This window comes from Paroedura picta, chromosome 2 (genome assembly GCF_049243985.1).
Source record: "Paroedura picta isolate Pp20150507F chromosome 2, Ppicta_v3.0, whole genome shotgun sequence".
In the NCBI taxonomy this organism is placed as follows: domain Eukaryota; kingdom Metazoa; phylum Chordata; class Lepidosauria; order Squamata; family Gekkonidae; genus Paroedura; species Paroedura picta.
In genome coordinates, this window is record NC_135370.1 from 113132943 (window position 1) to 113148025 (window position 15083).

General features: G+C 40.3%; 1 protein-coding gene across 1 annotated transcript; it reads right to left on the reverse strand.

Annotated features, from left to right (window-relative positions):
• Positions 1 to 4697: 4697 nt before the first annotated feature.
• Positions 4698 to 14851, reverse strand: LMO2 (LIM domain only 2). Its single transcript, XM_077322126.1, has 3 exons — positions 14135 to 14851; positions 7847 to 8062; positions 4698 to 5796 (listed from the first exon to the last, which is right to left on the reverse strand). Exons 1-3 carry the CDS (start codon positions 14173 to 14175, stop codon positions 5577 to 5579), a joined length of 477 nt encoding a protein of 158 aa, XP_077178241.1. The 5' UTR covers positions 14176 to 14851; the 3' UTR covers positions 4698 to 5576.
• Positions 14852 to 15083: the final 232 nt, after the last annotated feature.

A 15083-nucleotide genomic window follows, 5' to 3' on the forward strand; every position in this document is an offset into this window, starting at 1 on the left:
TAGGGCCAGGGACCATTAGCCAGTTGATGGTGGGTGCTTCCAGCCATATGCCACTCTTTAAGAGATCCTCTGTGGAACTATAGCTGATTGAAGCAGCAATGGTAAAGAATGCAAGCTGTACCAGGATCAAACCCTGGCCATCAACTTCCTGGGAAATTATTTGGGAAGATCTGCAAGTCTATCTGATGGAGAGAAAATGGTATGGTATGAGCCCAATCTCATCAGATCTGGCAGCTAAGCAGAATGGAAGACCATTGAGGGAGATGAAGACAATGGCATCGAGAAGTTGGAGCAGGTGACATCATCCTAACCAGTGCTTCAGAGGCAAATCTGTATTCAAGTTGCAGATGTGGTTTGTGTGGTGGTGTTGATTACTGTTGCCCTCCCACTGCATGTCCTGCATAAAACAGACAATAAAAAGTAAAGATGGGAATGGTACCTATTACAAGATAACAGAAGGGATAGAGAATGTATAGGAATCACAGTGGCCATCTCCCATTTATTTATATCAGGTGCCTTGTTTATGTAACACCTCTTGCAGAAATGTGGAGACTTCCTATGGGTTTTAGTGTTTGGAATCTTAAGGCAAATTATTTGTAAGGGTTATAATTCATCTAGTTCCCCCTCCCCTTCCCTATTTCTGGTTCCTATGATACAAGGTCATAGTTAAGTATGATGCATGTCTTGATATATGTGCTGGGTGTTCCTATGATGGATCATGTAGTCCTGGTAGTTCACTGTGGTTGATTCCTTGGTTAGTCAGAATCTTATATTCAATTTTGACTGTGTGGGCAGGAGGCAGTTATCTGAAGATTATGCAGGCTTTGGTGAAGTGGTTAGGAGTGCAGACTTCTAATCTGGCATGCTGGGTTCGATTCTGCACTCCCCTACATGCAACCAGCTGGGTGACCTTGGGCTCGTGACAGCACTTATAAAACTGTTCTGACCGGGCAGTGATATAAGGACTCTCTCAGCCTCACCCACCTCACAGGGTGTCTGTTGTGGGGAGAGGAATGGGAAGGCAACTGTAAGCCGCTTTGAGCCTCCTTCGGGTAGGGAAAAGTGGCATTTAAGAACCAACTCTTCTTCTTGTTTCTGAGTACAAGCTTGTACTGTATTTGTTTAGTAAGTTATATTGAAATCAAAGAAACCATTCTGAATAAACATGGTTAGAACTGAACTCTAGCCTGCACTGAACATATAATGCTAAAAAATTATGAAGCTTGACTATTTTGATCAATCATTTCTATTATACTTATCAGATAACTTATTCTGCATCAAAACATCCTGTTAGGATATTAACTAATGAAATTTAGTTTTGTAACTTGAGAACATAATGTTTGTTTGTTTCTTCCCTTCATTTATTTACTAAGAGTAAACCAGAATTTTAAAACACCTCTTTAAATATTTATTGTGGCAAGTCAGGGTGATGTCCACAGCTGGATCAATAGAAAAGGCAAGAGTTCACTATCGCCATTATTCACATACCCCTAGGAACGGCAAGACCTTCATCCCAGTAACACTTTTAGAAAGCATTGTCTGCCCCTTATGCAATAGTAGGAAATGATAATCTCTAACACACCCTATGGCTCCCTAATAAGGAAGCTTTACTTTTCCTAGTCAACATATACAGATAAATTACTAATGTTGTACTGTAGCTATTGATTGAGTCCAGTAGCACCTTTAAGGTTAACCAAGTGCACAAACACTTCCTCAGATTAAAACTCTGTTCTGCTGCTTCAATGCAACCTGAATGCAGCTATTGATGGCACCTTTTTTCTGAGTTAGTACTTGAAGCTTTTGCTTCTGTTTCATTTTAACATTGGGGAAATGCTTATGACATCAAATTTTTGTTGCATGTGCAGCAATTGTTGCATGTGTGTCCCAAACTCTCATTTGCAATGGCTATAGGATTGTACTCTTTGTGTAGATAAACTGTTGCTATTATCATCTTGCATCAGGAAGCATTGCTGCTAAATTCTCATTAAAAGATCTCAAGAATCTAATGTAGTAAGGAAATCAAGTGCTGGTGAACAAATGTCACCAGAATACTGACTTACTGGAGTTCACTTTTCTTTCTTGAGAGCATATCATTATTTATTCCTTTCTTTATTATGAGTCACCAAGTACTGGGACAGGTTTGAAGCTTTGTTTGAAACACATCTTTAATTACCAAATGCCAAATATAAAGTGTTTGAGTGAGAAGTCCCACAAACTGAAATAAAATTCAAGAGCTCTACACGGTCCTTATGCACACTTCCTTGGGGACTTCAGGGAGTGCTTTAAGCAAAGTGCACTTAAAGAAAGCATTCTCTGCCTTCTCATATAAATGAAGGTGATATTTACATTTAATTGCACTTGCACAGGATTTTCTATTATAACACACAGCACAAAACCAGAGTAAATGTTTTGTTTTGTCAGTCAAAATATTGGGAAACCCTCACTATATAATGTCACCTGAAATCGCTATAGAGAATCAATGTCATAAATTGGGCCTAGTGCCAGATTTATAATCTGCTAATTATCAAATTGCAACTAATTTTTGTTATTCATTCCTGAGGTGCCCTTGTCTCCTTTATAGATTTTTCTTGCATATCACATTTCATTAGGACACAATGCATCATGGACACTTAATTTTTGATTGTGTAGGCCAGATATGGGCAACTGGTGGTGCACATGCTGCATCTGTTCTCTCACCATCCAATTTCTGAGCAGTTTCGACCCATGGCTGAGAACAGTGGGGAGAAATTATTCCCTGAAGAGGTATAGGACTCTAGCATGAGACTCACTATTCCATGAGGATCATATAGCTTCTGGCTTCCTCAGTTTTCCCAGCAATGGAATATCCCAAGGGCCTTGGAATGTCTAAGCTGGAGGGATGTCAAAGAACACATGCTGGCAAGATATAGCAAAGGCTGAGAAGCAGTGCTTGCACAGTTAAAGGCAGTTCTGTTCTTAAGCTTCCTTTCCTGTCTGGGCAATCTAGATCCTACACCAGCTCTCCTTTAACACTGAGAGGATTTATTAGTCCACGGTGCCCAGAAGAGACTGGTCATCCCAAACCTGTATCCTGCATTATTCCCCAAGGCATATACATACATCAGGTACATTTATTTAACCAGGTATTTCAAAACTGGACACTATTTAAAGCAAAAGGCAAGAGTCATGCCATGTGATTTCAGTTTCATCTGCATTCCTAAGCCAAACTGTAAATAGAATGCAACCCATTTCCTCTTACATGGCAGACTTCTCCCATTAATGGTTACAGAATGCTTTATCTTTTATGAAGGCATAGTTTCAAAGTATTATTGTTACTATTCTTCCATTCAGCAATCTGCAGAGTTCTTCAGTCTTATTAGGCATCTTTTGAAGGGAGAGCTTTTTACAGCTCCCAGAAGGATGAAGCAGGTCATTTAAGAAAGAGTTAACCTCTGCCTAACCTTCATGTAAGTGGCTACTGGATCTGAATATTAATTGAACAACCTTTGCATTAAATATTTTCCCATCGTTGTATTCTGTTTCTATTTCATGTTTTCTAAGAGTGAGGAACATTTGTTTTTGTCACAGAATAGAAAAGAATATTGACTGTCCTTCTGAATTTTCATTTTCTGCAATACAGCATCCTCAGCAAAAAATGGTAAACCTGCCATCGCTATAGACATGGCACTATATATTTCACTGCACTATGATTTTGAAGCTACTAAAATCTTTGTAGATTGTTTCTGCACACCCCTCTGTAACAAGATGTGTCTTCCTGGTTATAAGATCGATTAATAGTCTTAATGTACTGTATTCCATTCAAATCTGCACTGTGGTAAATCTCTGTACATCCCAGTTAATGTTTGAAGGCCGGAGGGCTCAATAGGGTTTAGATACTGAAGGAAGGTAATTCAGGAGCAGAAAGACAAAAAGTGCAGCACCTGAGGCCTCTTCCCTTTAAATTTACAGCACCATACTGACAGCACCAGCACAATGTTCTTTTCCAAGCATACCACAGATTTGGCAGAGTGTCTTCAGTTTTGTGTCGATGCATTCAGAATTCAAATAAATGATGGAGGGGGGGAGCAGTGCTTGGGAGACAGTATTTCTTTGAGAACAGAGATGGTGGAAGCAGCTGTGATACCCAGCTGCTTTAGCTAAAGATGTTACATTAGCAACCATTCCCCATTTACTCCCTCTACTAAAAACTCCATTATCCTCAGGTGATATTACCTTCCCCCAAGGGCACAGGATTAAAAAGTGATGTTGCCAGTAATACCCCTATCTTCCAACCATGACACTGAATAATGGGGAGAGCAAAATTACAATGCTGAATAACGTTGAGCATTTAAAAATTAATGGTGATCTTGAATACAGCCAAAGGAAAATGCAGCCAATCTTATTGTCCCACTAAATATTTTCTGGTTTTACTTTTGTCTACCTTTTCTTGCTTGTTACATCATATAAATAATATCCAATAGATATTTGAGACAGTCATATCACTGCAAAATAGTAGTCACAACAGCAAAGGAAGTACTGCTTATGGGGAAATTTCCATTTTCTAACTTACATATTCAGTATCAGTGACATGCAAGTTCCACAGAACAAAAGCATGACACAAGGGGAAGAAATGTGAACTCTGCACAACAAATAGGTACAATTACTGCATTTAAAGATACATATGAAAGCACACAGTATAATTTAATGAAAAAAACAACTTTCAAATCAGTCATTTTATTAAATTTGCAAGGTCATTCTACATACAACAAATTATTTAGTCATTGTCTAATAAAATAGCTGAATAACTCTTTAAATTTATATTTGTATAGAAATGAGTGGTGAGATTTCTCACCTCAAACAATGGCACCAAAAGGTAGCTAGCTATTCATCCACATTTCTTGAAATAGTTGTTTCACATTTAAGGCTGCAGTCCTGCACCATGTTAAATGCCTGTATGTTTCTGTGATTTCTAAGGACTTATATGAATATCAGTAGGTGCATGTAAATTGCTGCAGAATTGCAGTCAATAGTTATAATTTTTCATATCATACAGCAAGAGGTAATTTTCCTGCAATAGAGTAGTCCCTCTTTCCACATCCAAAACATAAGGCTTTGGAGAATCAGTTTACTCTGAACAACTGGAGTCTTCCCCTCCCTTGCCCCACATTGTACTAACTTTGGGGTTATGGTCTATGTAGAGTAAATAGAAATATAGTAAAGAAAAATCAGTTGGACAAATCTAGTCTGCAAGTGTCAGAAGCATAATATCCCCCCCCCTTTTTTTTTACACATCACCGCTAAATTCTCCAATCAAGAGAATCCATGGTCATTTTCTGTATTGGGTTCCTTGCTTTCATCATCACCTTTGAGAATGTCAGTTTATCATCAAAAAATATTCACTAACAGAAATCCATCTATCTGCTACAGCTTCTGTCCCCAGTCACCATTTGTACATGATGCAGCGCCTGTGAATTCAGGAGCATTTTCCCTGCCTTAGACAAGCACATTGATGTTGTGAGTGATAATCTCCTCACTATTGCTAGGTATTTGTGACACCCATGAGATTAGAAGTTTGGAGACTATGAGGCACAAATGGGCTATATCATCCCATTGATCTTAGTCCACTCATAGATGTCCTGTTCACACACGATGTCTGAGTTGATGAGAAGGTATCTGTCACCAACACAAAAGTGCTTCTGGCAAGCAGCACATTTGAAGCATTCCAGGTGGTAGACTTTGTCCTTCACTCTCATGGTCATCTCGTAGGCTCGGATGCGCTTGTCACAGGAGGCACAGAGGCCATCTTGCCCAAAAAGCCTATGGGGAGAAATTCCAAAAATAGTCAAGAGTCAGATGCATTTGTTACAGAAGTAAAGCACAAAGTTCTTATGTATTTGATTTTGATCTATAAAGCTATATAGAGTTGTAAATAGATTTGCCATCGATAGTTGGACCTGGATGTTCAGATTTTTGTGTTGAAAGAGGGAAGTTGATGCTGCTGTGATAATTTTCTTGCTTTCTTGTTTTCTCCTATGTGTATTAATAGATGTTGCACAATAGTTGATTAATTGGCTTTGTTCCATTTGGGGCTGTTATTACTTGTGTGTGTTTTGGTAGCTGATGTTCTTCCTTCATATGATAAACTATATTATTAATTAATATGCCCACAGAACTTATTAACAACAGGAATATTCCAAAATGTATGTTTTATCAGACATTGTAACAAGGGCAGCAAAATAAATGCATTTCAAAACTATAGTGTGATTAATGTCAAAAAATGTTTAATATCCAATTCACAAGCTGCCTGCTATGTGCTTGGATTGAAATCACTGCTAATCCCTTGTCTACCAGGAGGTGTCACTGTTCAATTTGCCGTAATCAAGAATAATATAAATGTTACATGAAGGTTATTTTTCATGTGATACAAGTTACATCCCTTTGAGTGTATGCTGTACAGAATGTAGAAGAGAATCCGTTTTAATCTGTCTATATCTATCTGTCTATCCTCATTCTCTAACTATAAATTTTACATTTGAATTACAGATGTGAGAAAGAGAAAAGCCAATTTAACACCTTATGTCTATGAAATTCTTCATTAGCAGACACAGATAATTAACACATTATACTGTGAAAGATGGAACATATCCAATTACAAGGCACAGAAATGCATTAATTTAACAGCCCATATTTTCTGCCATTACAGTGACAGCAAGTGGAAATAGGACGAAATCTTTCAGGGTGTTGCACATTCAGAGGAGATTAACTGCATATTACATTACACAAAGCTAGTCCTACACAAACAAAGCTGCTACTAGAAAAAGCTCTTTAGTGGAATAATTAGGTGGGTTAGCCATTTATTCCTCTCACAACCAAGTGAATGTTGAATATTTTAACACAGCTGCATGAGGCTGTAAATAAACTGGATAGACCCTACCAGTTGGTGCCCAATATCACACAAGTGGAGAACCGCAGGTATAGCAAGGAACCAATATGCTTGAAATGCCACTAGGACTGTCTGCCTCCAGCTGGGGCATGGAGATCTCCTGGATCTTCAGATTACAGATCTCCAGACTACAGGGAGCAGCTCCCATTGAGAGAACTACTGCTTTAGAGAGGGGACTCTACAGCATGATACCTCACTGAGGTCACTCCCCTCCCCAACCTCCAGGCTTCTTAGGCTCCACCCTCAAGTGTCCAAGAATTCCCAGGCCTAAATGTGACCATTAATAAACTTATTTTTCATTAGCAATCTAGCTGGAATATAATATTCTCTGTTATTCATAAATAGAAAATATGGAAGAAATCTCTTATGACATATACATCGGTTGGAACACCAGCTCTGACCATTCAGCAGTTCCAGTTTCCCCACAAACTCAGGAGAAACACAGCCTTAACTCACCGATTTTTAATGTTTACACTGGTGAGGCTGCTTAAAATGCTGGCATAGGTCTTCCTTTCTCCAGGCCTGTGCCCTATTGTGATCCTAACACCAGTGCTTTGCCTACAAGTTGCATGCAAGTTGAAACAGATTCATTTGGGGTCCATATGTGGAGAAGCTGCTTTCTACCACCACCAGTCCATCCCCTTTCCTGCAGCATCAGACTTGGCTGTGAGTTTCAACTTGCCCGAACTAATCTTCAGGGGCCTTATCCAGATATGGCAACTCAGTTTCTACTATCTGGGTAGGCCGTGTTAAATCCCTTTCAATCCTGAGCTATAATATTGTAAGTAATTTGTAAGTAATGTAAGTAATGTAAGTAAGTAATGTAAGTAATTTTAAGTAAGTAATTGTAAGTAATGTAAGTAATTTTGTTTCAAATAGTTCTGAGGAAGGAAACAGAGGCAACAGGGTAAAGAGTTGGTATACCTGAGATAGTCTCTTCGACAGAGTTTCCTTCCTAATTTATAATACAGCCGTCTTCCCACCTCTCCAAGTCTGCATCCACACAAGTCACAGCTAAGGCAGTCTTCATGCCAGTACTGATCAATGGCTTTGAGGAAGTAACGATCCCCAATGTTTTGTTGGCAACCTCCACATGTTAATAGGGAAGGGGGTATTTGGAGTACCTCATCCACGGGCTCCCTAGTGGAAAGAAGAAGTCTTTAGAAAAATGCTTGGAAACATTTAAGGCAGCATTCTGGTATCTTAAACGGAAACGGGCATCTTATCTGATTTTTCTCCCATTGTACTTTAAAAAAAACAAAACTCACAAAGACAAGAGGGAAGTAGTTAAGAAAAGGTCTTCCTCAGGAGGAGTCTGCATATTCAAGTTCAACAAACCAAGTGCAGAATTCAATATCCTGAGAATCTCAGTTGGACTGAAAAAACCATTAATCCCTTAAGTATGCAAAAATCAAAAATAAACTTAACATATATATATATAATGCTTTGGAAAATGCCAGTTGGCATCTGAGCAGGATCTCCAGTGGAAGAGGGGAAGCTTAATGGTTTTGGGTTTTTTTTTTTTGTTCTTCCATGGTACTAGTAGAAATGCAGTAATTTATATACAGGAGCAAAATGTGCAAATATATGTACTTTGTATAATTTTGAAGAGTCAGCCTTTCTTGGTTCAGAGTTATTTACTGGTTCAGAACTCTTGGTTCAGAGTTATTTATTTATATTTGGATTTTTATACCGCTCACTCTTTACAGCTCTGGGCATGTTACATGGAACATTATAACTTTACATAGAACATTATAATAATCTCTATGACATTATACAAGTTTCAATAGAACATCACAACAATCTAGAAAGCAAAAATTTACTTGATATGATGGATTTATTTTTAGTGTTTTAGTACGGAGTATACACTGCTGTGATTATATTTTCTCTTAATAGAAAGATTCTTGATTAACAGTGAATTCTGTTTTGCCCCAAATCAATCTGCCCACATATTGTCAATCGTTATGACAACTGTAGTTAGCAAATGCAGAACTAGTGCCTAAGTGACGACCAGTTACCTCGTTTACATGGGCTTTTCTTTTTGTGTGAGTCATAGTTCCTGCAGGTGCTGCTGCTAATAAAATAAAAGATTTCCCCTTTAACAGCTTTCTACATCATGCCTGATGCTCTACTCTCCATTAGTGTTGAGAAAGTGGGTTTGTAGACAGAATGAAGGAAAATAAGTCCTGTATAGAAGATACAAAGTAGCTAGCTTTGTTCCCCTTTCCCTGACAAACATAGCCATTCTTTCTTTCCTAAACATGAGCATTTACCCAATAAGATAAATAGCTGCAAACAATGTCATAAAGTCCTAATTTGGATTATTACCATGCTTTTGAAGTGAAAAGGTCATCTTCGTCTTGTCCACTTTTACAATTATTGTATGTTTATGTGTGTGAGAGAACTATATATAATAAATCAGGTCATCTCAGGCAGAGACAGTGAGGAGCTTGTACAAGGCTATCTAATATTTAATGCTGAATTTGGATTATATTGCATGTTCCACCAAATAATTTGTTTAAATGAGCACAAGGTGTGTCTTGTAGTCCTGTCTGTCCAGTGCTGCTTTTGCTGCAGTCAGTATTGTGCCAATATAAAAAGTGGGAGGTGTATATTGTGCCTATTCTGAGATGCTGTAATTCATCTTTCTTTTTTGGACACATGCCTAGTATGGCTTGTGTGGCTGAATAGTTAAAATGTGAATGCAACAAATGTGTTAGTAAACACAGATGTTGTACAGATGGGAACAGTGGCTGGTTCTCTACTGAGTATATACTCAATGACGTCTCTGGATTTGTTTAATTGTAATTTGAAGAACTAACCTTGCCAGAGGTTATATTTTAGGTGCAATCATATGCACACTTGCTTGAGAATAAGAATCCCACTTCCTTGGACTACACATGTGACAAAATGGTTAATTAATGGTTTTGTGGTAATCCAGTAAAGTGAGACCCCTGCTTCCTGTGTGAAACAGGAAAATCCAGTTGTAAATAATTGCTGTCATGCATCAAGAGGACATTATCCAACATACATGAATGCAAACAATAAAAATATTGATATTTGAACAGGAAAAGACTTTATTTCCCCATACAAAGGCATCTTTTTCAAAATAATTTTTTCCAACTTGGTTTGGTTGACCAGAGGATATATTTTAAACACTATAGCCTTATTTTGCATTAAATAATTCTGTGATTGGCTTTTGACCCATAGTTATAGCAGGGGCCAAAAGATTTTGGTAACATTATGGGATGGCACTGGAAAAGCAGCTCCCATAATGGGAATAGAAAAGATTACTCTGGAAAGCTTGTTCTATTCACATTTGTCCATTTGTGAGTGCACATACTTCCTATGTGATGTTTCCTCCTGAATTACTCTAAACAAGAAGTAATTAGTACTGTTCCTCATTATTTCAGAGACGAATAATATATAAATTGTACAAATGTGGGAAGATCCAACTGAGTTTTTCTATGTAGCAATTAGCCCTATCAAGAAGTATCAAAATTACTTTTCTAGGCAAAACCTTATTATTTGCAGGAGAAAAGCTGAAATAATACAGTTGTTAAAATAACAAAAGATGAGAAAGCGGTTTCTTAATATAAAAGTATTATCTCCCCCCCAAGCTTCTCTGTTCCCTGGATATTCCATTTGGCAACTGCTGTTGAAAATTACTCCCTGTGAAATATTGTCAGTCTGCACAGTCAGCAAGTCACAGTAAGACTTTCTAGCACACATTTAACCCTAAGCTCATGAACAATGCCACAGGGAAAATAAGAACTTGTGTTTTCAAAGTTAATTGCATGATTTCATGGCATACATTATGGATCTTGATCAAACTGTTAACAATGTGCACTCTGTCCTCTGGGCTGATTGCTCTGGGCAATTAATATAAGTGATGCTAATTAGTATGCTTGAACCTCGCTTGCAACATTTGTACCACATGTGAACAGCTGTAATCTGGGAAACAATTGGGGAATGAAATCAAATGTGAATTCTAGCTACTATAGATATTGCATCCTCCCTACAGATCTATTTACATATAAACATATAAGTCTGCTGAAATGCCCAGAGTGGAACTACTCATTCCTTCATGATGAGCTTTCAATAAGAAGGCCCTTAGAGTCCAGACTTAATCAAACCACACGAATTCCTGCACTATCAAGCCATTACCTTAGCAAACATTCCATTTTTTAAAGTCTGAAAGACCTCTCCCCCCCACACACACACACTTTTAATTCAACGGCATCATCCACTCCTTATTCAATAATACTGAAAGCTGCCTCTATTTGTGACTTTGTCCCTAAGTTCTAGGCTAAGAACAGTAGGCTCAAGAACAGTAGCTGGTACATTCCAACATGGAACTCATATGTAGCTTGACCTGACACTGAATTAAGCCATTGGCCACCTAGCACTACTCTGACTGCCAGTTGCTTGCCATGATTTCAAGCAGTTTTCTAGCACTTAAACACCTTAACTTGGATACCCGACATGGATCCAATCAGATCTTGGAAACTATGCAGGCCAACCCTGGCTAGTATTTGGATGGGAGACATCCAAGGATTTAGGTGGTAGTTCCTTCAAGGAACACTAGGGGTCATGATGTGGAGGTAGGAAATGGCAAACCACCTCTAAACGTCCCATGCTTGGCTGCTAGACAATCCTCAGATCTGCCTACATTATACAAGCCATGCAATTAATAAATACTTTAACTGGAGATACTCCAGGCTACATTAAACCACTGTGTCACTGTCCTTATCTCCTTCTTTATTACAGCCCTGGTTACCAAGAGGCTATAATAACTGCTATTTTCTAGCACTTTGAATAATAACAGGCAGGAAAAGGTCCTAGACTAGAATGCATTACACTAGAGGAAGAAATTAGCATCATTGTTGTATTTCTTCAAAGCAATATCACAAAAAATGATATTTGAGGGAAGTGAAATGTTGTCACATTATATTTAGTGTAATAATCTACCATTACTTTCAACACCTGAAACATAATAAATCTTTCCTGATTTTTTTCTACTAAATCCTGTTTTGTCACCATGAAGAAAAATATCCTACTTAATTTCATAGCTATATGGTAATGTTTCAGTAATAACACCTCCCCACTCCTCCTTTCTTGTTTAAGCTCAGGATATTAGCTGTTTATTTGCAATACTACAAGTGAAGTCAGTAGCAATTTATTTTTTCACAAGTCAGGAGAGAACGGAAGGCAATTGTAAGGTGCTTTGAGATTCCTTCAGGCAATGAAAAGCAGAGTATAAAAGCCAACTCCTCATCTTCTTCTTCTTCTAAACTGATATCCTCAAAACTTAAATATATGTTGTAGATAGATGTTTTTCAACCAGAGGTGTCCTCTCTAAACCATGTTAAAATCAATGTTAAAATTAAACAGGACTAGAGGTTTTTCATGAGTATGTCATTAAAGTGTTCAGGTTACTAAACAATGCAATGGAATGGTAAGCATAGCATTACAGTCTATGAAGCCTGCATTCAGAAATGATAATCACAACTTCTTATAGATCCATATAAACAACTGAAGTACCAGAAGAACAGAAGTGTTTTTGCAGTAAATTTATCATGGATTTCAAATGCACCTTCCAATATTGTACATTACTACAGTTTTGAATTGCATAGGTATGATGTGATAGTTCTTTAAAAGAGGAAATACTAATAAAATGCTTTCTGATATTTTGGATGAACTTGTTTTAGGGACAGTAAGTTGCTAGATTAATATCACACTTTTATGTTGGCACTTACAAAAATTAATTATGCTATTAAAGTTCAAAGAGGAAGATTAACATGAAAAGAAAACATAAAACAGCTATAACAAATTCATAATGTTTGTGTCCTTACATAAAGACATTAAGATGTATGTGAAAATGTTTTATCTGACTGTAATGGCCAACTGACCCTAGCCATACCTACTTGAAAGTAAATGCAATATAAATCAATTGGAGTCTCAGAAACCAGCGTTAGGATTAGGTCATAAGGCTTTCCAGGAAAACAACTGCAAAACTGCTCAGTTATCCACAATACAAGTTCTTTCTGTTTCAGTGCAGGATCACATTCTTTTTGTTCTTCATAACTTACATAACTTCATAACAACATTAAGTCATGTCTTGACATTTTTAAAGATAATATTGAAAGTTAATTTTCAATTGGGAAGTTGTGCCTGTTGCAGAAACACACACACACACACACACACACCAAGCAAGTCACAAGACTAGTTGTTTTTGCTCCTGTGTATAAGATTACAGCTCCGAAGTTAATGACAATATAATAAACTGAAACTCATTTCCAAAAATGTATATATTTGCATCAGTTTGAGAACACAGCAGGACAGTCACACTACCTTAATCTGAAAATCTTAATTCTATATTTTTTCAGGCAATTTTGACTCCTTTGGTTCATCTGTCAGTCTAAGGGGGTGGGGGAGTAGAGTTTAGGCTTGTGCACCGACTCCCCATCTTGCTTGACGTTTTGTTGAAAGTTTCCAAGGGGTGGTTTGCATTATGAAAAATGTGGAGGTTGAGTACACATCTGATAACAGCCTTGACCTTTCAGTCTAACCAGGCGGTTTAGCTGGGCAGGGAGCGGAATAAGGGAAAGACAGGCTAAAAGCAATATAGGCTTTCCGACGGCATTAGGCTACCTTTCATCAGTATCACCACATCCTCCAACCAGAGGGGAAGGCATTCGTCCTAATGGACCTCCCGCTTCCCACTCCCACCCTGGACAGGAGCTCACGAAGAAATCCGATGATTCTCATCGTTTGTCTCCAACACCCAGTGGGGAACTTGTGTACCTCTCTGAATTGGGGATGCTCCCCCCCTCCCTCCCTCCCTCCCAACTCAGGCAGTGTCCGGAACAGAGTCTTGACAGCAGTTTAATCAAAAGATGCCGAAACAGCCAGACATGCGGCACATCCGTAAATGCGCTTGCAGTGCAGGGATAGGGAAAGGGACGGGCAAGAGGGGCTTTCTCGAAAGGCATGCACGCACCTACTGACCGGGAGCAAAGAAGATGCAGTCCGATGCGTATGCTTGTCTCTCCCTGCAGCTTGCACTTTGGGAGAGCAGTCGTCCGTCTGCCCCCGCCCCCCCGAAGCTGCCCCCAGAAAGCCTGTCAAACAACCCAGGTGTCGTGTCCCACCCCGGGCTCCCCCCAGCCCACTGACTGCAGCCGGGCAATGGCGGGAGAGGCCACTTACTCGGAGGGCTCGAGGCTTTTCCTTTCGATGGCCGAGGACATTGGCAGGGCTGGGTCCGCCTTTGTAGTGCGGCGCTGGCTTCGGCGGCGGCGAGGAGGAGGAGAGCTGCCCCCACCAAGGCTGCGTGCGCCCGAATGCCTTTCCAGCGGCGGCGGCGGCGGCGGCAGCAGCAGAGCGGCACCTCCACACCCTCCCCGCTTCCACTCCCAATGACATTCGCGGGATTTCCTCCTGGAAGAGCAACGGGGCGGGGGGAGAGAGGTGGGCAGCTGTGCTGGGGCTGCTGCGGCTGCGGTCGCGTCGCGGGGAGGCAGGCTCGGCCGCGGCTTGCCTACCCTCCCATCCTGCCGGCCCTGCTGGGCTGTCCCCCCAACAAGTCTCCCCCGCCGAGGCGAGCCTTAGGTCTCCTGCGAGGGTGTGCAGAGGGCTGCCCGCGCCGCACACGCAGCTCCGATCCCCGCCCGCGCCACCATTACGCTGGTCGCGGCCACCCAAGCGGCTCTCCTCGTCGCGCTCGCTTGCCCCAGCGGTGCCCGCCGCGTCTCTCCCGTTTCACATCCTCTTTCCTGGTCACGATTCAAATACAATGGAAGGAAATGACACTTAAAGAGACAGCTGTCTCTGCCTTAACGGCCCTCCTGGGATTCCGCGAGCCACCCCGGCAGCATCTCTCGCCCGACGGCGTTAACTCCTTAAAGGGCCAGCCCTTCGCTCCCGTGCCGCTTAAGGCTGGGGCCGGGAGGAAGCTGACGCGGCATTTTCACCATGTGTCGTGGTGGGCTGGCGCGTTTTAAATTGTACAGCCGATTTGCTCCCCGGCCCGAGAAGCAAGCGCATGGGAAGGCGCCTTTTGGGTCCCTTCACTGCCCCAGCCTTTCATGATCCACAGACGTGCCTAGCAAACAAGCAGGCTACGAGTAATTAGTGCCTTCCTAATGTGGATCGCTCG